Source organism: Aulonocara sp. 'chitande type north' Nkhata Bay, linkage group LG3 (assembly GCF_057382095.1).
Source record: "Aulonocara sp. 'chitande type north' Nkhata Bay isolate Kocher_YH1m ecotype deep benthic linkage group LG3, A_spYH_male_GT1.1, whole genome shotgun sequence".
Classification (NCBI taxonomy): domain Eukaryota; kingdom Metazoa; phylum Chordata; class Actinopteri; order Cichliformes; family Cichlidae; genus Aulonocara; species Aulonocara sp. 'chitande type north' Nkhata Bay.
Window position 1 is genome coordinate 73,744,399 of NC_141346.1, and position 22,525 is coordinate 73,766,923.

The 22,525-nt window shown below is 42.2% G+C and overlaps 2 protein-coding genes across 2 annotated transcripts; one reads left to right on the forward strand and one right to left on the reverse strand.

Annotated features, from left to right (window-relative positions):
- Positions 1–2,202: 2,202 nt before the first annotated feature.
- Positions 2,203–16,598, reverse strand: LOC147336992 (uncharacterized). The gene is made up of 4 exons (XM_086285711.1): positions 14,762–16,598; positions 8,806–8,911; positions 3,898–5,166; positions 2,203–3,572 (listed from the first exon to the last, which is right to left on the reverse strand). The coding sequence occupies exons 2-4, from the start codon at positions 8,821–8,823 to the stop codon at positions 2,880–2,882; spliced, it is 1,980 nt and encodes a 659-aa protein (XP_086141837.1). The 5' UTR covers positions 8,824–8,911; positions 14,762–16,598; the 3' UTR covers positions 2,203–2,879.
- Positions 10,679–11,805, forward strand: LOC147336993 (uncharacterized). Its single transcript, XM_086265794.1, is given in 2 exon segments — positions 10,679–11,732; positions 11,735–11,805. Coding segments are annotated over 2 exon segments (1,125 nt in total).
- Positions 16,599–22,525: the final 5,927 nt, after the last annotated feature.

A 22,525-nucleotide genomic window follows, 5' to 3' on the forward strand; every position in this document is an offset into this window, starting at 1 on the left:
GAAACTCTGGCTGATTGGGACCCACACCCAGTTTCACACCTTGGCTCAGGCGATTAGAGGATCATCAGGGGGTCCTTTTGTCCCTCTGTGGGGGGTCACTCCCACTAGGTTTATATCTGGGACTCTCCACCATTTGACCTTAGAACTGAAGAAGCTTCTCGGATGAGAGGTGAAACGTCTTCAAGCAACTTAAAGAAGTCCAGACGCTTTTCTTTGCAAGCTCCTTTGACATTTGACCACGAGCAATCTTTTCTGGTTTGACGCCGTCTTTGTAGCCAGAAACCAGCTCTCTCCTCGGCTTCCTCCACTACACGCTTCCCCCACGCCAGTCTCCTCCGTCACTATAAAGGGGAGAGTCATGAGCTCCATCACCCTCACCTGTGCCGTCCAATGTCCCGCCACCAGCCTCCACTGCAGCAGGCCAGAGACCACACCCCTGCCACAATAAGTAAAAGTATATCCTTGCTGTACCCTTAATGCTAAATGTGCTAAATTAACCGCTGCCTTTGCCCCTTTGGGATTATTCTTATGTCACTGGGATGTTGACCTTTGACCTTCACATTAGAGAGATGGGCAGACATAATTAGTGTATGAATTTTAAAGTAACAGGTAATAAAGAGAGTGTAGCAAATGTAGTCAGGTTTATTACTCTGTATCACACATGAGTGCCCGAGGGAGGCGGGGCTGACTGGGGAGACACAGGAAACAGAGAGACAGGGCTGACTCGACATGAAACGATGAAACGTGGGACACGGGAACAGAAACTAAACACAGGCTGAAATGAACACTGAGGGAGGGAGAACTAAGATTACTGAGAGCCTGATAAATAAGAAGAACAAAAAGCAAGAAAAACAAGAGTCAAAGAAAACCAAAAACACAAAGCATTGGGCCAGGACCCACTGCTGTGACATTTATATGTGATAAAAACATTAAAAACTGCTCACATGTTGAAATCTTTCTACGTATACTTTAGGTTCAGCTCTCCAGCCTGGCATTTGGTTAAGCATGATTCAAACATTTGATTTTGTTTAACTGGTTTTAATTATAGTTACTTTTTGTGAACATTTGTTGCAGCATTTAAAAAAACATCATTTATTTTCAAACTTTTATTTGATTTAGAGCATCATATTTGACCAACGTAAATGTTTTAATTTCATATAAAATAACTGAAGCAGTGAACTAAATATCTGAAATCTTTCCTTCCTTAAAAGTTATAATCCTACTTAAGTTATAGTGCAAACGCTTAAGCAACAAATATACTTGATGCTAATTAATTAATATTTCCCTTTGATGTTGCAACTATGCGGTCACTTCTGTCTTTAAACAAAATAATATTTTCCAGTTACAGAAATCATAAAGTCCAAACTAAAGTGCTACTGTTGCTATATGCATTTTATATAAATCATGGATGATGGTCCTGACATGAAGGAAGAGAAAGTTACAGGTTGCATCCTTTGACTTTGTCTCCGTGCCTTTGGGCGATTTTCAGAAGGACAGATGTTTCTGTTCAATTCTTAAATCAATTTTTTCAAACACAAACACTATTTTAAAGCTTCTAGAGAGTAAAATATTCATGATAATTATAATAACAATAATAAAAACAAAAGCTCTCAGATCCATCAAACCAAGCAGCAGAAAGAACAATAACTGAAGAGAAAACTTTAACCTTGTAGACTTCATTATGTTCCAGCTGCTCGACAGACGCTGTGACCTCGAACTTAAGCAGGTCGTAACGTATGTGCAGCTCAATAACAGCTCAATGCTCTCCGCAGGAGTAGTCCAGCAGTAGAAATCAGTCCAATAACAAGGTGTGTAACATCTAGCAGGGTGACAGAAAAACCCAGGGTAACTTCTAAGGACCTCAACGTCTCTCTCACATTGTGTTTTTTAAACATGCTTCCATTTGTCACTTCAGTCTTTACTCTGAAATACAGGAAGAGAAATCATGGCTGAAACAATTTCTCATGAAACCAGGGGTGTGGTCCAACAGTCAGTTTGGTGAGGAAGGTTCCTAACTGAGAGAAGTGACCCAGAAGTATCTGTGTAGCAGCCACAATGAATCCAGATCATGAGCTTTATTAACTGATCAAAGTCTCTTCTTTCATCTTCTGTATCATTTAGTTTGCATTGGTAATGCCCATTATTGTAATGCTTTTTTAAGACGAGCAAAACTTTATTTCACTTTGGGTTAGCTGGGATAAGTGATGGATGGAGGGAATTTTACTTCAGCCACAGAAATCCTAAACAGGAAGGAGGAGCAGAGTTACAGTGGATCACTATCCAGCAGGGAAACAAGGTTTATTTCAATTTCTTGGCCATGAGTGAGATTTACTGAGTGGGCAAATAGGGAGACGACACCATCAGATCCCGAGCCCTCCATGTGTTAATCAAGAGACGGCTGCTGTGCTACATCCATAAATAATGAATAAATTAGGAGCTAAAGCTGAAAGGACAGTTTATTTGTACCATCTTCACGTGAACACATTCAAGAACATCACAGATGAAGAAACATTAAAAACTTCCACACTACATAAAGCAAGAAAAATAGTTTTTCTTTCAGGTGGTTTCAGAAAAACAGAAACATCAAACATCTCCAAGACTCTCTTTGAAAGAACTAAAAACCTTTGTTCTCATGGTCCAATCATGAGTGAACTCCCCGATGAAGCCTTGTGTGCTAAAACATGTCAGAGTTTTAAAGGTTAAACATGAGTTTCCAAAACGTTTTGCTGGAGAACAATGAACTATTTGACTGAGTTTCAATCATTTACAGACGAGCAAAACCAGGACAGAGAAAAAAGGACAAAACTGACTCAGTAAAACACAGAAAAGAAGATCCCATGTAGATCTGTATTATGTAGAAGTTCAGCCCAGCAACCAGTTCAGTTCAACACAAGTTTAAATGATTCTATCTGAACTCTGTGGAGCCTGATCTCAAGCTTTTTGAGTCTGACACAGAAACCAGAGGATCTTTCTGTCTCTTCAGATTCACTGTGATCCAGTGATGGGAGTGATTTCAGCCCTGAGTGATCGCGCTGATGTTTGCACAGAGCAGACAATGAGGTGAATGTTTGGGCACATTGGTAACAGTGAAACAGTTTATTAGTAACGTGGGATCGTTTGTGTGCAGAGTATGAACTGAGATTCCTGAAGCTCTTGTCACACTGGTCACAGCTGTAGTTTCCTTCCATGTGTGTACGTTCATGAATGTTACGATTACCTGACCGTGAGAAGCTTCTCTCACAGTGTCTGCACTTGTGTGGTTTCTCTCCTGTGTGGACTCGTTTGTGTGATTTAAGCTCACCTTCAGTGGTGAAGGATGACCCACACTGATCACAGAGGTGCTTTTTAACCCCACTGTGAATCAGTTCATGTTGTTTTAACTCACTTGATGTGGTGAAGCTTCTCCCACATTCTTTGCAGTATTTCAGTTTGTCTCCAGTGTGTCTACGTTGATGTACTTTTAGGGTCTTTTGCTGACTGAAAGTTTTTCCACAGAGGTCACAATGAAAGTCTTTCCCACCACCACAGTGATGACAGGGTTGAGAACTGGATCCATCTGTGTCGCTCTGCTTCTAAACAAAGACACAAAGACAGTGTAAGTCAGTCCTTCAACATTCGTATCCTGAACGTCGCCTGAAATAAAGAGCATCTCTGCAGACGTCCAACTACATTTGACTGTTTCAGTTAACACACTCAGTTTACTGGGCTGCAATAACTACAATACTACCACCATAATACTACAGTAATACTAAAATCATAACTGAAAGGAAAATCTGAATAATCACTCAGAGCTGCTTTTCCATGCAGTAGAATTGCTAACATGCTAACACAGTTTAATGAGCAGAGTTGTTCCAAACAGTCAGGCTAAAATGACAAGATAACAATATAAATATATACCTCACAGTAGCTGCACTTGTAGAGTCTCTTTCTGGTGTGGATCTGTTGGTGTCGTCTCAGGTGATGTGGAGCTTTAAAAGTCTTCTCACACAGGTCACATCGATAAGGTCTCTCCTCAGTGTGGGTAAACATGTGTCGTTGTAAGTGTGCGTCTGTTGTAAAGTATTTGCCACACTGTTCACAGCAGTACACATCATGTCTGGTGTGAATGCGTAGGTGTGTATTTCGGTACCCTCTCTGGCTGAAGGTTTTTCCACAGATGTCACAGCTGTATGCCTTAATTCCAGAGTGGGTAACTAGATGACTCTGTAAGTGGCTACTTTGAGTAAAAGCTCTGCCACACTGATCACAGCTGTACGCTTTAACTCCACTGTGGATGAGTTGGTGTTCTTTTAGGGAACGCTTGAAGGAAAAAGACTTTCCACACAAGTCACAGCTGAACGGTCTCTCTCCAGTGTGGATGACCTGATGCTGTTTTAGTGAAGCCGTCACAGTAAAACCCTTCCCACAGTCGTCACAGCTGTATGGCTTAATTCCAGAGTGGGTAACTAGATGACTCTGTAAGCTGCTACTGCGAGTAAAAGCTCTGCCACACTGATCACAGCTGTACGCTTTAACTCCACTGTGGACGAGTTGGTGTTCTTTTAGGTGACCCTTCAAGGAAAAAGACTTTCCACACTCGTCACAGCTGAACGGTCTCTCTCCAGTGTGGATGACCTGATGCCGTTTTAGTTTAGCCCTCACAGTAAAACCCTTCCCACACTCGTCACAGCTGTATGGCTTAATTTCAGAGTGGGTAACTAGATGACTCTGTAAGCTTCTACTGCGAGTAAAAGCTCTGCCACACTGATCACAGCTGTACGCTTTAACTCCACTGTGGATGAGTTGGTGTTCTTTTAGGTAACCCTTCAAGGAAAAAGACTTTCCACACTCGTCACAGCTGTATGCCTTAATTCCAGAGTGGGTAACTAGATGACTCTGTAAGTGGCTACTGTGAGTAAAAGCTCTGCCACACTGATCACAGCTGTACGCTTTAACTCCACTGTGGATGAGTTGGTGTGTTTTTAGGTAACCCTTCCTGGAAAAAGACTTTCCACACAAGTCACAGCTGAACGGTCTCTCTCCAGTGTGGATGACCTGATGCCGTTTTAGTGAAGCCTTCAGAGTAAACTCCATCCCACACTCGTCACAGGTGTGTTTTTTCTCTCCCTTTCTTCTGTGAGGTTTGTCGGCCTCCTGAGAGCGCTGACTTCTGGCTCCATGTTGGTCCTGCAGTGACAGAGATACAAACAGAGGCAGTGAGTGAAATGCAGTCGTGGAACAAACTCAACCTTCAAACTCCATTAACACTAGTTTTAAACCTGAAGGTGGAGCATGGCACCAAACACCTTAAAGGTCTCTTATCCCCACCTGCTGGTAGTTCTAACACATTACATCCAACCTGCTGTTAAAGATAATTCATGACTGTTCAAACACTAAAATCACACACACACACACACACACACACACACACACACACACACACACACACACACACACACACACACACACACACTATTTTATAATTTAGATTATTTTGTTGGTTCCTATTACATATTTCTATAATTTGTATAGATTTATACAGAATTATTCAGTGATAATAAATCCTATGTTTGTTTATTCTAAAGGAACCCCGTTAGCTTCCACAACAGATGTTGCTCGTCTTCCGTCAAATACTCACATAAAATATTACACAATAAAGTGGATTCAAGATATCCACATAATTTCACTCTTACATCCACAGTGAGGTTTCACAATTGTTCAAATATAAGCAATCAATAATAATAATGATAATATCAATAACATTGAGGCACATTACACAAATTTCAAAAACAAATCATGTCTTACAATATTTACAACAACTAAAAGCTCTGTAAATCGGCTTTTAAGTGTTCATTGAAGTTTTGAATAATTCTCTAATTTTTTAAGGCAACTTATTCCACTTAAAAGTTGCTCTAAATGTAACAGTTTTACAAAACGTTACTTTTAACTCGAGCATTTACTAAATTGCAGCTTGTTGAAAACTGTGTAATATGATGATGTATTTCATCTGGATACTGCAGCTGAGCAGAATAAATGTGGTGTGTTTAACAGAATTGCTTTCTTTAGAACTACAAGTAAGCCATAGAATATTTTAGCCTGTACAGGAAGCCAAGAAAGGTTATTATGCATTTTATCAATATTAGTATAGTATGAACATCTTCACACTAATCTGGACGCCTTATTCTGGACTAACTGAAGTCTGTTAAGATCTGTCTTATTAGCTGCTGACCAAATGATTGAACAATACTCCAGATGAGACATTACTAGTGCATTAATGACATCTTTCATAATGAAGAAGTGATACACAAAGAGCATTTCATAGCCATAGCTATGCCTTGTCGGCAGAGTTATGTGACATTAGTGATGTTTGTACTTTCAGCGTTAACTTGGTTTTAAAGCCTTTAAAATATACGCCGTTCAATAGTCGACCTTAATCTGACAGAGAATGTGATGATTTTGTGGATAATTAAAGTCAGTCATATATCCACAAACACAACAAGCTGAAAGTCAGTGATGCTGCTCGGTTTGCAGTCCTGAACATCACGGCACAAGCAGGATTCACTGCACTGTTAATGTTAGCTGTGTTATATTGCTGCCTCTGTTCGGTGGTGTCGAGCCAAACGCACTTTAACGTGTATTTGAACGAGCTGACGGTTCACTCGTTAAGCTGAAAGAAAGATGCTTTAATCACAGCAGTCACACATGTGTCCACTGCACCATCTGGAACTCTTCTTGTTTACACTCGTAATAACACAAACACTAAATCCTGCTTCTCTGGTGCTGTTGTGTAGCAGTGTGTACACCTGAGACTGTCACCTGTCTGTCTGTCCTGCACTCTCTCTCTGTTTCTTTCTCTCTGATTGTGGAATAAAAGTATGAACATGCGTTTATAAGTTACACTTGTGTTTGAATCCTGCAGCTTATCACACATTTGATTTCCATGTGTGACGACTGCAAGTGTCCAGAGTGAGGACAGACTGAGGGAGCCACTGCTGCACATCATCTGTGAGGCTTTGCAGCCCTGATGATCCACCAGGACAAACTCAGCAGTGTGTGAGGAAGAGGAGGAGGAAGAGCCAGCAGCAGCTGACAGATGGAGAGAATAGACAGACTGTTCCCTGTTTGTGAAGGACTGCTAGGAAAGTTTAACATAACTGTCTGTGCTGAATCAGTCTTATTAGGTAATGTTCAAATAATGTGATCATCCCAGTGTTTCCAGTGTGGGAGAAAGTACTCAGGGCCTTCAAGTTACACACTATGAAAGGCAGCAACAAGTTTAATGTTCAGAAACCTAAAGTCTGTATCAGCAGCAGGATGGAGCTAAAAATAAATGTTGGTTTCAGTTCTATGAAGCTTTGAGTATTTTGGATCAGTAGCTGCTGTGTTTGTTGCATCATATTGCTGTAACTGTTTATATGCTTTATATATTCTGAGGTAAGTTGATCTATAGTGTTACATCATATTCTATAAGGATGTTATGTGTTTGTAGACTTTCTGCCCAGTTTGACCCATTTAGCAGAAGTCAGCCTGTTTAAGGTTCTGATATCTATTCTGTGTGACTTACAGCAGTTATGACATGGTCTGATTTTCTCACCCAATAAAGGAATATTTCATATATCAGTCTACTCTTCATTCTATCAGACACAGTTATCACAGCTCCTACATTTGCTTTTTACACATATATGTAAGCACTGAGCCAAATTTAGTACCAACATATTAAACGAACAATATTTGTCTCTTATATATGACACATCTATATACACACTGTCACAGATACTTGTCTGTGAGTGAAGTGATTAATATAATAACTATAATATTGGCCATATTATATTTACATTACCACAGTGAGATGACTTTAGTCTCATGAACAACATCAACTAATTGTTATTTACAGCTAATCTTAAACGACTGTTCAGCACAGAAATGAAGCCCAACAATCATGTTTCACAGTCCTGTGGTCTCAGCCTCAGATACTCATCAAATCACACAGAGCTCATGTAGAAACAAATGAACTAAATATGTTCTCCTTCATTTCTGTCAAACAAAGCTGTATGAAACGTTTCCAGCTGTTAGTATCATGGTTGCTAGGCAACCTGGGCAGCGCGACGGAGGCTAGACGTCCCATTTCACGAGCCTACGAGCCTCGCACTTCGGCCTTAGCGGTCTTTGAGTACGCGGCCCTTGAGGACTTTAAAGCTGCAGAACCTGAATCGGGATACAGCCATGATGATCTCCAGCCTCGTGCTCGCCAACATTCTCACCTGAGTTAAGAAGACGATCACTGAAATGGTCTCAGCAGGTCCTTTGATGACAGCAATGAAATGCAGTGGTAAGGCTTTTTGGGGATTAAGTTCGTTTTCATGGCAAAGAAGGACGATGCAGTTCATCTGATCACTCCTCATAACATTCTGGAGTGCAGGCAAAATGCTATTATAAAAACTTAAGCAGCAACTTCTCCAGGTTCCAATATTTATGCAATTCTCAAACCTTTTGGCCACGACTGTATAACCTCTTCTGAAGTTTAGTGGATATTATACATGGTTATGCTCAGGATGTGTCGGCCAGTTTCCACTGGAAACGCCTTTTGGTTAAACTGTCAGCGAGGAATTTGCATTTGCACTGTTACATTTTTATATAACTTTAATGCACATAAACAACAGCTGCTTGTTTCAGTGAAAATACATTGATGGGTTTTTAATAAAGTTGTGCAGCTGTAAAGTATTTTGTCTGGTGTCAATTCTATCGTCAGCTACATCGTTATGGCAAATGTTCAGATGTATATGGTGATAAATATCTTTGGTCATATGGTCCTGCTCTGTCTGTCACCTTCTGTGTTGAGCTCATTGTTTCCTCTGTAGTGGCTGAGCTGAGTCCAAGTAGCTGAAAATGTTCCTCTGCTGCTCCGTCAGACTCTCCTCCTCCTGCTGATCAGCTGGGACACAAAACAGATCTTTGTTAGGCTCCACACTGCACTGAAGAGTCAAAGTGTCTCATATGTTCATCTGACAAGTAAAAGAACACATTTTTGTTTCCCGAGGTGGGCAACTTGTTGGAAACAAACACAAAAGGTTTGAGCACTGATACCTGCCATTGCTGGCATTGAAAGATGCAACGCCAGCAATGTGGATTGTCAAGACTCAAACCAATCATCAAGCAAAGACAACAGGGATCATTTGTTTCTGTTTATTTAGCATTCACAGCATTTGTAGTTGCCTTCTGTGCAGGGGAAGTCCACGCACACTGTGTGGTACCGCCATCCGCAGAAGGTGCATTCAACCTCTGTAAGAGAAACGAGATTGTCTGAGACTGAAATGATATTCACTAAAGAAGTGGTGATTTGTAAAACTTCACATTTTGATCCGGGACGTACTCTGCATGAAAACAAGCGCTCACTCTTCCTACTCAACAAATCACAAGGGCGGAGCCTTATACCACGTGATACAGAAGCTGTGCCGTGTGATGCTAAAATTAGCAGGGAAAAAACAACGGAGAGCACGTCAGGGATGATGAGAAAGTGACAGGAGAAAATCCGTCCGGGTCAACCACCCAAACATCAATAACGGGAACCTTATACAGCGCTTCCCTATACACGTCGAACTCCCGCAGGCACAAAGACATCACGGAGGCTATCACTTATCACCTGACCAAAGATATGTGTAACGGTCTTTTGCATTTGATGTTTGTTGCATTTGATATTTGTTAAGCTGTATGTCTGGATTTTGTTCCTTTGCGCCCTCTGGTGGTGAACTGTGCAGGGTACAGCTTTGCTGTTTGGGTCTCCACCCAGCAACTTTTCTTTTGCTAGCGCACATGGTGTCTGCATGCTGCAACTCACAGTTAGCTCCACACATGGAGAAAATATTGTTTAAAGAGTGAAAATAATTGACGAAGAAGATGGAAGATAAGGCAATAAGGCCATAAAGCTCTATTTAGCACTTCCTGGATGTCAGCTCACGAGGTTTGTGTATTTTAAATGGTTTATTTTCTGTAATTAAGGATTTTTTTGATTGATTGACACTATGTACAAGAGCGCATTTTGATGTGATGTTTTTGTTTTATTGTTTTGTCCGTGAGCAGTTCTCACGGGTTGCCAAGACCAGAATAAACCCTGTTTTATAACTACATCGTGCGTACGTCAATCCTTGAGGGTGCTACAGTGAGAACTCCGCTCTGCACGGGTAGATGAAGGACGCAGCCCCGCAGGAAATTCAGGTGCCCCGAAAATAAGTGTTGCCTCAGTTAAAGGACTCAATATAATTAACCACAAGAAAGAGAAATAAAAAGGAAAAGGACTGTAAAATTAATTAAGATAAGTTTCCTTTTATAAATAAACAAAGGACTGAAATATTTCTTCTTTTTTCTTTCCTTCTCATTGTTTACATTTCTGCTGTTCAAGTGACTGATATTCATACAGTGTTAAGTTAATGTTGTGATGAGTAACCTGTGCATCGTGCATATGGTGGGCTTCAGCAGTTGCTGTAAGAAACAGTATTACTGGCTTGGAGAAGAGATGTAATGTGAGTTAAGTATACATGTTAAGTGATGTTTAAGGAGTAATAGTAATTACTGTGCTTTAAAGTTGTAACAGTAAATGAAGATTAATATTCATTTGCTCCTCAACTAACAAATCAAATTTAAGCTGCTGCACCTTTACATTAAGGCTAAGTAAGATACACAAAAAACCCAAACCCCTCCAACAATGGCAGAGTTTGAGGCTAATCCAGAAGTCAGTGAAAAGGGTGATGTGGAACAACTTTCTGCAGATGAGCAACTACAAGCAGTTGAAGGCACAGCTGATGATGTTTCTACTACCTCACAAAGAGCACGACAGAGCCAACGAGTCCGTACATTGACGGAAAAGGGCAAAGAACTGTACGGTGAGCACATAAAGAAGGCTGCACATCGTTTCAGTGTGCGCTATGAGAAGTGGAAGGTTGTCATTAAGAATGCCAAAGGAGCTATAGATGGTCAATGCTCAAAGGATCTGCTACAAGAACATGTTTCCAAGGTTTTGAGTGCTTCTAAGGATGTGAATGCAGCCTATGATGACTTGAGACGTATTGAATCTCCAGATAGTGACACAAGACGAAGGATGGATACGTGTGAAGCCATAACAAAGACAATTATCGAATCTGTAAGAAAGTGTCCAAGCCCAAGTAATGCGGAGGTTCAAAGAGATGAAGAACTTTGGAAGGACACTGAGTCTTCATCTAAATACGTAGCCTCAGATGTGAAAAGTCAAAGGGATGAAAAATGGAAGGAGACTGAGTCTATGCCTAAGTTAGAAGCCTCAGACAGGATGAGTGTTAAGTCACACCACACTAAGCTCTCTTCTCATTCGAGGGTTTCCTCTAGACACTCCAGCCGGCTCTCGGCTAAAAGACAAGATGCAGCTGCTGAAGTTGCAGCAAATGAGGCTGCTCTCCAAGTTCTGCTTGAACAAGAAATCCATATGAAGGAAATTGAAAGGCAAGAAGCAGAAATAGCACAAAGACAAAAGGCTCTAGAAGCTAAGCGCAGAGAAGTAGAGCGACTTGAGACTGTAAAAAAGCTGAATGCAGCAAAGGCTCGACAGCGAGTGTATGAACAAAGTGAATGTTCAGATGAAGAAATATACAACCTACTTCACCACAGATCTGATAAAAATGAAGTCAAGTCTGAAAACAATGACCAGCATATGAAACGGTGTTCCTCGCCACGAAATGTGACACCGCACCAAGAGGTGAACACAGAAGATCTGGTCAAAGCATTTGCAGTGTCTCTTAATGCAAGTCGTCTTGCGGTACCAGAGCCAACAATATTCAGTGGCGACCCTATCAGATATAATGATTGGAAAATTTCCTTTCAGACTCTGATTGACAGGAAAAATATACCAACTGAAGAGAAGACTTATTATCTGAGGAAATATGTAAGTGGACCTGCAAGGAAGGCAATAGAAGGCTACTTCCCGCTTGGCACAGAGTCTGCATACTATGCAGCATGGACAGTTCTCGTAGAGAGGTATGGAAATCCCTTCCTCGTAGCAAAGGCCTTCAGAGACAAACTTGACGCATGGCCTAAGATAAGCTCTAAAGGCAGTATGGAACTTCAAGCATTTGCTGACTTCCTTTGCTGCTGTAAGACAGCCATGTCGCAAATGAAGGGGCTTGAAGTGCTCAATGACTGCAATGAAAACCAAAAAATGCTCGCAAAACTTCCAGATTGGCTTACTTCAAGGTGGAACAGAAAGGTTACAGAAGTGCAAGAAGAGACTCACACCTTTCCAAGCTTCAGCCAATTCGTAGATTTCATCTCACGGGAAGCCAAAATTGCCTGTAATCCCATAACATCTCTCTTTGCTCTGAAGCCAAGTGAAACTGAAGGGGCAAAAACAACAAGGAACAGAGGCAATGGAGCAAAGGTGCTAGCAACTAACTCAAATGAAAGGACTGTTAGTGCTAGTTGTGTGTACTGTGAAAGGTCGAGTCACAGCCTACTTAAGTGTAGAAGGTTCATAAATGAGAGCATTGTTGAGAGACTAAAGTTTGTTCAAGACAAGAAGTTATGTTTTGGCTGTCTGAACTCTGGTCATCGCTCCAAGGATTGCGAAGGGAGAGAAACCTGTGACACATGTAATAAAAGACATCCAACATGTCTTCATGACAATCGCACGAAGGAAGACAGAACAAGGAGAAATCCACACAAGAACAGTGACAGGACAAGACAAACGGACGCAGATGTCTCACAAGACAACAGTGTCACACCAACAACAAGTGAAGCGACTTCTAACAGAGTCACACAGAATGTTGACGACACTCACACATCTTCCATTATTCCAGTATGGGTGTCAACCAAAGGTGAGCCAGCGCATGAAATTCTTGTGTACGCGCTCCTTGATACACAGAGCGATACGACCTTTATTCTTGAAGAAACGGCACAAGCTGTGCATATCAAAGGTGAATCGACTCAGCTAAAGCTCACTACTATGTCTTCAAGAAACACAGTTGTGTCCTGTCGCAAGTTCTCAGGTCTACAAGTCAGAGGGTTCTACTCAAATAAGACCATTTCCCTACCAGTGACGTATGCCAGAGACTTTATTCCCGCAAACCGAGATCACATTCCATCGCCTGCAACAGCTAAGGCATGGTCTCATCTTGACTGCATTGCAAGTGAGATCGCTCCACTACAAAGCTGTGATGTTGGTCTGCTGATTGGGTACAACTGCCCCCAAGCACTTGTTCCTTGTGAGGTTGTGTCTGGAAAGGAAAATCAGCCGTTTGTGCAAAGAACTGATCTGGGATGGAGTATTGTGGGTTATGGCAATCCATGTCTCGATTATGGAGACGCCTTCGGAATAAGTCACCAAGTCATTGTGAAGGAAGTGGTGCCTGACATTAATCCCTCTTTAAATCTCACCAACAAGGTTCACTATGTCTACAGAACTCAAATAAAGGAAATGATCTCTCCCACAGAGGTCCTAAAGATGTTGAAGTCTGACTTTGTTGAGAAAGCACCAGAAGACACAAAGGTCTCTCAAGAAGATCTCAAATTTTTAACAAAGATGAAGGCCGGCATTAGGCACAAGGAGGATGGTCATTTTGAAATGCCACTCCCATTTAAGAGTGAAAGGCCGAACCTGCCAAACAACAAGGTATGTGCTATTCATCACCTCAAATGTTTAGAAAAAAGGCTCAAGAGTAACAAGCAGTACTACATGGACTATAAGAAATTCATGAATGACATCTTAGCCCATGGAGATGCTGAAAAGGTCACAGAGCAAGACATTGACAAGACACCAGTTTGGTACATCCCACATCATGGTGTGTATCATCCACAAAAACCCGGAAAGATTCGTGTCGTCTTTGATGCCTCTGCCAAGTTCCAAGGCGCTTCCTTAAATGACCATCTCCTCACTGGTCCAGAGCTAACAAACACCTTGCTCGGAGTCTTGTGTCGCTTCCGAAGAGGCCCAGTGGCTTTCATGTGTGACATCGAACGCATGTTCCACCAATTCCATGTGCATGCTTGTGACCAAGATTACCTACGGTTCTTGTGGTGGGAGAACGGTGACCTTGAAACTCCATTCACTGTCTACAGGATGAAGGTACACCTATTTGGAGCAGCATCTTCTCCAGGTTGTGCCAACTATGGCCTCAAGCATCTTGCAGCTGAAGGGGAAGGAAGTTTTAATGAAGAAACCATCAAGTTCATCAAAACCAACTTCTATGTTGATGACGGACTAGCAAGTGTTGACACTGAAGATCAGGCAATACAGCTGGTTAATGAAGCACGCAAACTCTGCAGCATGGGCAAACTTCGGTTGCACAAGTTCATCTCAAACAGCACCAAAGTTCTAGCTTCGCTTCCGAAAGAAGAATGCGCTGCAGCTCCCAAAGAGCTAGATATGGCACTCGGTGAAGTACACATGGAAAGAGCACTTGGCGTACAATGGTGTGTGGCATCAGATCAATTTCAGTTCAGAGTAGTTGTTAAGGACAAACCACTCACCAGAAGAGGAGTATTGGCCACAGTCGCCTCTGTGTTCGATCCACTTGGGTTTGTGTCACCTTTCATTCTGCTGGGAAAGCAGATTTTGCAACAAATGTGTCGAGATAAACTCAGCCAGGATGATAACTTACCTGACAGACTTCGACCTCAGTGGGAGTATTGGTTGCGTGACCTGGGAAACCTTGCAGACGTAAAGGTTCACAGATGCTACATTCCTTCGACCTTCAAGGCACAGCACTACGAACTTCATCATTTTTCTGATGCAAGTGCATCTGGATATGGAATGTGCACTTACCTCAGAGCAGTAAGCACAACTGGTGAAGTCCACTGCTCATTGGTGATGGGAAGATCAAGAGTTCCACCAACCAAAGTCACAACTATACCTCGGCTTGAGTTGTCGGCGGCCGTTGTTGCTGTGCGCACTGGTGACATGCTGAAAAAGGAATTGGAAATGGAAATTTCAGAAGAAAGGTATTGGACTGACTCGAAGGTGGTACTCGGATATGTCAGCAATGAAGCCAGAAGATTTCATGTGTTTGTTGCAAACCGAGTGGAACGCATCAAACAAAGCACAGATTCAACCCAATGGAGGTATGTAACTTCCGAAGATAATCCGGCAGACCACGCCTCAAGAGGTCTCACAGCAGAACAACTTGTAGCATCAAACTGGTTCAAAGGCCCAGACCTCCTTTGGCAGAAGATCATACCCAGTGGGGAAATTAAGGTGGGAGAGTTATCAACCAGTGACCCGGAGGTTAAGAAGGTTCAAGTCCACAAGATACAAGGGGAGGAACAAAGGTCACTGTTAGATCGCTTACACAAGTTTTCCGACTGGTCGAGGATGATTAAGGCAGTTGCTAGACTCAAGCGCTATGTGAAAGAAGCAAAGGATCACAAGAGTAGATCACACGACATCAGTAGTGTAACAAGAGAGAAAGGAAGCAGAGTTAACAATCATAAAGATGGTTCAAGAAACAGCCTTTGCTCAAACTTCGAGCTAACGGATTCTGGATTCTTGGATGCAGCAAGATCGTGTCATCTTACATCTATAAATGTGTAAAATGCAGAAGGTTCAGAAGGCGCACAGAGCAGCAGAAGATGGCAGACCTCCCAGAGGATCGGATGGAGACCACACCGCCATTCACCTACTGTGGGATGGACTGCTTTGGTCCTTTTTATGTCAAAGAAGGCCGCAAGGAGCTAAAGCGTTATGGCTTGCTAATCACTTGCATGTGCTCCAGAGCAGTGCATCTTGAAATGCTTGACGATCTCTCTACAGATTCCCTCATCAACTCATTACGTGCATTCATGGCCATCAGAGGTACAGTTCGTCAGATAAGATGTGATCAAGGCACGAATTTTGTCGGCACTAGAAATGAGTTTATTGGAGCATTTAAGGAAATGGATCAAGCCAAGCTAGGGAAACTGGACTGTGAGTTTCTCATGTACACCCCAGCATCTAGTCATATGGGTTGTGTCTGGGAAAGACAAATTCGCACCATAAGAAGTGTTCTCATGTCCATTCTGGAACAATCAGCCAAACAACTCGACAGCTCCTCTCTGAGGACATTCCTGTATGAAGTCATGGCAGTGATTAATAGCAGACCATTGACTACTGACCAACTATGTGATCCATCAAACCCAGAACCTTTAACACCGAATCACATACTAACCATGAAGTCCACAATCATCTCTCCACCTCCAGGAAGGTTTGTGAAAGAAGATCTTTATCTCCGTAAGAGGTGGCGTCGTGTTCAACTACTTGCCAACACTTTCTGGACAAGGTGGAAAAAGGAGTATTTGTTAAATCTTCAAGGAAGACAGAAGTGGACCAAAGAGCACAGAAATGCTAAGATCAATGATGTTGTCCTCCTGAAGGATGAGATAACTCCACGCAACCAGTGGAAGTTGGCAAGGATCATTGAAGTGTATCCTGGAAAGGATGGAAAAGTGAGGAAGGTGAAATTGCTGCTGAGTGATCCAACCCTGGATAGAGCAGGAAAACGTAACTCCAAACCTGTGCACCTGGAAAGACCCATTCAGAAGACAGTCATTCTGATGGAAGCGGAAGACGATTCTCCACCGCACTCTGCTTAAAGGATAATTCACGATAGTTCATTCAAAAGCCGTTCATTAGTTCACAGGCAATACTTTATTCTTTTTAATCACAAGTGATTGGTGGGAGTGTAACGGTCTTTTGCATTTGATGTTTGTTGCATTTGATATTTGTTAAGCTGTATGTCTGGATTTTGTTCCTTTGCACCCTCTGGTGGTGAACTGTGTAGGGTACAGCTTTGCTGTTTGGGTCTCCACCCAGCCACTTTTCTTTTGCTAGCACACATGGTGTCTGCATGCTGCAACTCACAGTTAGCTCCACACATGGAGAAAATATTGTTTAAAGAGTGAAAATAATTGACGAAGAAGATGGAAGATAAGGCAATAAGGCCATAAAGCTCTATTTAGCACCTCCTGGATGTCAGCTCACAAGGTTTGTGTATTTTAAATGGTTTATTTTCTGTAATTAAGGATTTTTTTGATTGATTGACACTACGTACAAGAGCGCATTTTGATGTGATGTTTTTGTTTTATTGTTTTGTCCGTGAGCAGTTCTCACGGGTTGCCAAGACCAGAATAAACCCTGTTTTATAACTACATCGTGCGTACATCAATCCTTGAGGATTGACAATATGGCTCCTACAATATGGCTCCCATCAACACTGTGCAAAACGAGGGATTTAGGAAAACGATCAACACCCTAGACAAACGCTACACAGTGCCGTCCCGCAACTATTTTTCTATTGTTGCACTACCTGCTCTGTACACGCAGCGTCGAGCAACGGTGGAGACGGAATTTCAAGCAAGACAACATTTTGCTGCAACAACAAAACGTGAGACATTTGTTGTTTTTATGTTTATTTGTTGTTATGAGAGAATCATGATCTCAATTCTAAGCCAAAAAATGGTGATTCTCATTTTATGCAAAATCGTGCAGCCCTAACATTAACACAAAACTATTGTTTCACCAGAGAAACACACATGAAGAGAGAGAGAGAGACAATAACAGCTACCAAACAGTCGTCATAATTCGTCACACAATGAGAAAAGGACAAATCAACAAGTAACAATGACTAATTAATATTAAAATCTGTAACATAATGTATTGTTTGGAGTTTAGTCTGATTGGTTCAGGATGACCTGCCATTATCCAATCACACGTCTGCTTACCTGCATCTTTTCTCTTTTTTCTAACCTGAGCACCTGATGGCTTTGAACTTTTGTTGTCCATCTTCCATTGATTTGAATTTTGCGCTCCAGTACAAACACAAATCCCCCAACCCGAGGATCAGCACAATTAACCTAACAGCAGGAACGTACAGAGGGGGGGGGGGCTAGAGGGGCTTGAGCACCCGCCCCTTTCCTGATGGTGCCCAAGGTGCCCTTTTGTTGAGGCAACTTTTTTTTTTTTAAATTATTATTTTTTTTTTTTAATGTGTGTGTGTGTGTGTGTGTGTGTGTGTGTGTGTGTGTGTGTGTGTGTGTGTGTGTGTGTGTGTGTGTGTGTGTGTGTGTGCGGAGTCCTGTCTGTGCCCCTAAAACAATAATATTTAACTATTAATCACAGTTTTGCTAAATAAAAGGATCTGGCTTGCATCAGTCACATGATCACATTTAACCAATGATCGCCCTTGACGGCAGAACGCGCTGGTTACGAGCCGGGAACGAGCTCACAAAGAGCACGCGCATTTGTTGCGGTCCGGAGCTGTAGGAGAAACACAAGTTAACTCAGAGACACAGACTGATGCGACAAAACCAGTAAGTAGGTGTACAGCGCACACTGTAGTGTGTAGCACCCAGGAGTATTAGCTTATTACGTACACGTTGGTAAGCTGTCTTGTTGCTACTGACGAACTGAAACAAACGAGCGTGCTGTGTGTGCAACAGCGCGACAAACATTACCTGTGCTTTTATTAACTGCACAGGTAGTGCTGGTCACAGCTGCTGGCTACCTGTGTAAGGCTGTCATGGGTCTGTAGCTCTGTCACCGTTTTAGGGAACATATTTAGTTTTAAAGCAAGTTTCCGGGCTTTTCCTGCCTTTCTGGAGGGATTATATTTCACTAAAAACGATCTAATATGCATGTCCACATAATAATTATTATAATTATAATATATTAAAAACACACGCTGTATTTTAAAGAACATACATTAAGAAGCAGATTATATTAGATTTATATTTTAAATAAGACAAAAGTTGGATGTTACAGCAGTAAAATGATTGTATCTCTACAGTTTAAACATGTAATAAGCTTTGCCCTGCACAGAGTGGATAGTGAAACACATGGAATCATCATAATGACATTATTTCATATTTATTACTTCCCCCTCCTCTTTGCTTTATTATTGTAGCTCTAGTAATAAATAATAATGTAAGGATTCTGGATCAGCACCATGATGCCCACAGTATATACAGTATTCTGAAGAAGGTCTAAAGTGTCACTGTGTGTGCGTGCATGTGTGTGTTTTATTTAGATGGATTTTTAAAAAAAATATTACTCATGATATAATATTGTGCAGACATGGCTGGTAAGGACATGAGGAGGAAACAGCAGGAGCTGTGTGAGGCTACTAAAGGCAGGGCTATAACATTTTTCTGTCATCATTTTATTATAGATTAAGTGTAAGAGTTGTTAGGTGTGGATAATTAGATTGTAGTTTATTGCAATAGCAAGTTGTGCCTTGTTCTCACATAGACAGCAAGTGCAGAGTGATATATGAAATGATGGGATGGAAGGAAGAAGAGAAGCAAAGAGTGATTCACAGGCAGAGCCTAAATTATTTCTCACAGTTTTTTGTTGCCTTATGGTCCAAGCGCTGTCACCAATCTTTGCATTTTGTTATTATCTCATGACACTTGTTTAATCAGCTACCATCTCTCCTGTGGACTTTTTAATGTCTACAGTCTCAGACCAACACAGCCCTGCCCTCATAGCTGGACTGGCCATCGGGCATACCGGGCACTTGCCCGGTGGGCCGCTGGCGATTTTTTGTTTTTTTTTTTTTGTTTTTTTTTTTTTTGGGAAGGGTATAAACAATGAAAGGTGTTGGATTGGCCAATTGGTCATGATCGACTCTGGGCTGGACCAATTACAGCCGAGGAGGTCGGATGCACCCTCCCCCATGTTTAGCAATCTTATAGACGAACTAAAGAAAATGGAGAACAAAAAAAGGAAAGGAGGTGCCGAAAAAATTAGGGCCAAAAAGAAACAAGCCCTTCAGGCAGACGCTGCCAAATGTGTGAAAATTACTGAATTGTTTGGTGGTAGCTATGGCATAGCTTCCATAGATTTAGCAACATCAGCAAGTGGTGGAGGCCAGCAGGTGGATGAAGGAAAGGGGAGGCAAGAGGAGGAGAGACCCGAGGCGGCCGCCGGTCATAGTGGCAGAGGAACTGAACTTCAGGTAAGAAGTTATGACCTGCTGTCTATCTGTGTCAGATATAAACTAATTTTAGTTGTAGTTTGTTTTCGTTGTGGTGACTTTATACAGTCGCTTAGAATAACTCGTACAGCGTAACTAGCATGACGGAGTTTATATACTGCTGGGCGGGTGCTATGAAGTTACTGATAGTAAATTTTATTTTATGCTTAAGGTTAGTTTCTCAAACTCCTCAAAATCTTAACAAATTGTGCCAATCCTTACATGTTGCAGCAGCTGATTTATCATCAAAAGTGGAGAAGTCTGTGACAGAGGAGACAGAAGAGCAGCAGAGAGAGATGGAAGAGCAAGAGAGAGAGATGGAAGAGCAAGAGAGAGAGATGGAAGAGCAAGAGAGAGAGATGGAAGAGCAAGAGAGAGAGAGAGATGGAAGAGCAAGAGAGAGAGATGGAAGAGCAAGAGAGAGAGATGGAAGAGCAAGAGAGAGAGATGGAGCAAGAGAGAGAGATGGAGCAAGAGAGAGAGAGATGGAAGAGCAAGAGAGAGAGATGGAAAAACAGGAGAGAGAGATGGAAGAGCAAGAGAGAGAGAGATGGAAGAGCAAGAGAGAGAGAGAGATGGAAAAGCAGGAGAGAAAGATGGAAAAGCAGGAGAGAGAGATGGAAGAGCAAGAGAGAGAGATGGAAGAGCAAGAGAGAGAGATGGAAGAGCAAGAGAGAGAGATGGAAGAGCAAGAGAGAGAGATGGAGCAAGAGAGAGAGATGGAAGAGCAAGAGAGAGAGATGGAGCAGGAGAGAGAGATGGAAGAGCAGGAGAGTGAGATGGAAGAGTAGGAGAGAGAGAGCCAGGGCATCGATGACTTTGCTCGCCCTGAACCTGCCATATTACAGGCCTTCTTAGATTACCACCCACAGCAGAACAGTAGCAGTGCAGTTGTGATGAGGGTGTTCAGCTGTAAAGATGGCACCAACAGGAAGTGGCTTACTTATTGCAAAGAACGCCATTTATTGTTCTGCTTTGTGTGTCTGGCATTTGCAAGGCTGACTGACACCAGCACATTTATAACAGGCATGAGTGACTGGCGACATATACATCTGCGCACAGAGGAGCATGAAAAGAGCAATACACACCAGACCTGTGCTGAAGCTTTTTTCTTAAGGTGCTCAAAAGGCAACATCAGGAGCTTGTTTGCTGGCAGTCAGTTGTCAGCTCACAGAGCACAAGTGAAAAAGAGACGGCAAGTTTTAGAGCGTATAGTGGATGTGATCAAAGTACTTGGGAAGAGGGGACTCAGCTATAGGCATGTGGAGAATGAGGCTGCATACACTTTAGGTGATAACACCATCGATCATGGTACTTTCTGGAACTGATTGTGTTATTAGGCAAGTATGATATGTGCCTTGGAGAACATTTGAATGACTGCATTGAAAAAAGCAAGAAGTTGCATCAGACCAGTGGATCAAGAGGTAGAGGATCTCTCATCACCCTACTCTCCAAAACAACTGTCAACTCAGTGATTGATGCACTTGGCCATCTCCTTCAAGAGAGCATCGCCAGTGATGTCCAGAAAGCTGGGATGTTTTCTGTTCAGCTAGACACAACCCAAGACATCACAGGTTATGATCAGTGTTCAGTAATCATCAGGTATGTTACTGAGTCTGTGCAGGAGAGGCTTGTCTCCATAGTGAGGTGCGAAGCATCCACGGGGCAGTACTTTGTAAACTTGCTTTCCGGAGTTTTAGAGCATCTGAATCTAGACAAGGCCATGTGCACTGGGAATGCAACAGATGGTGCTTCAAATATGCAGGGCCAGTACAAAGGCTTTTCAGCACTTATGACTGCCCAGTCTCCAACTCATGTGCATGTGTGGTGCTATGCACGCATACTTAATCTTGTGATTGCTGACACAACACAAAGTGTCATTGAAAGTGGATCACTCTTTAATTTACTTAATGACATAGCTGTGTTCATCAAGGAGTCCCATCACAGGGTTAATCTGTGGGAGAAACAAACCGAAAACACAAGACACAGACGCCTCAGTCCAATAGGTGAGACACGGTGGTGGGCCAAGCATGATGCCCTCCAGAAAATCTTTGGACATTTTGGAAAACCAGATGATGGCCTCTTCGTTGATGTAGTGCTGACGATGGAAGCCATTGAAAAGAGGGAAAAAGAAAAGCCAGCTGTTTGTGCCAAAGCACGAGGCTTTAAAGAGTGTCTCTTGAAGCATGAAACTGTGTTAACAGCACAGATATTTCTTAAGAGTGTTTGAGCAACAACTCCTCTGTCAAAGTACCTCCAGTCAAAGGGGATGGACATTCTCTCTGCCCATCATATGGTGACTGCCACACAAGATGGCCTCAAAAGTATTGCCAGGGACTTTCCAACTGTGAAGACAGCTGCAGACACATTTGTGAAACAGACAAATCAAAAACTAGAGGAGAGGGTGAACAACACAGACATGGAAGTGGAGGCTGAACTACCTAAAAAGAGAGCCAAAAGGAGAAAAGGCATGGCCGGAGAGATGCCTGAAGATGAGTTGCAAATCAATGCTGAGAAATCATATGAGGTGAAAGTGCACAACATCATCCTGGACACAGTTATTGAAGCAATCCACAGACGAT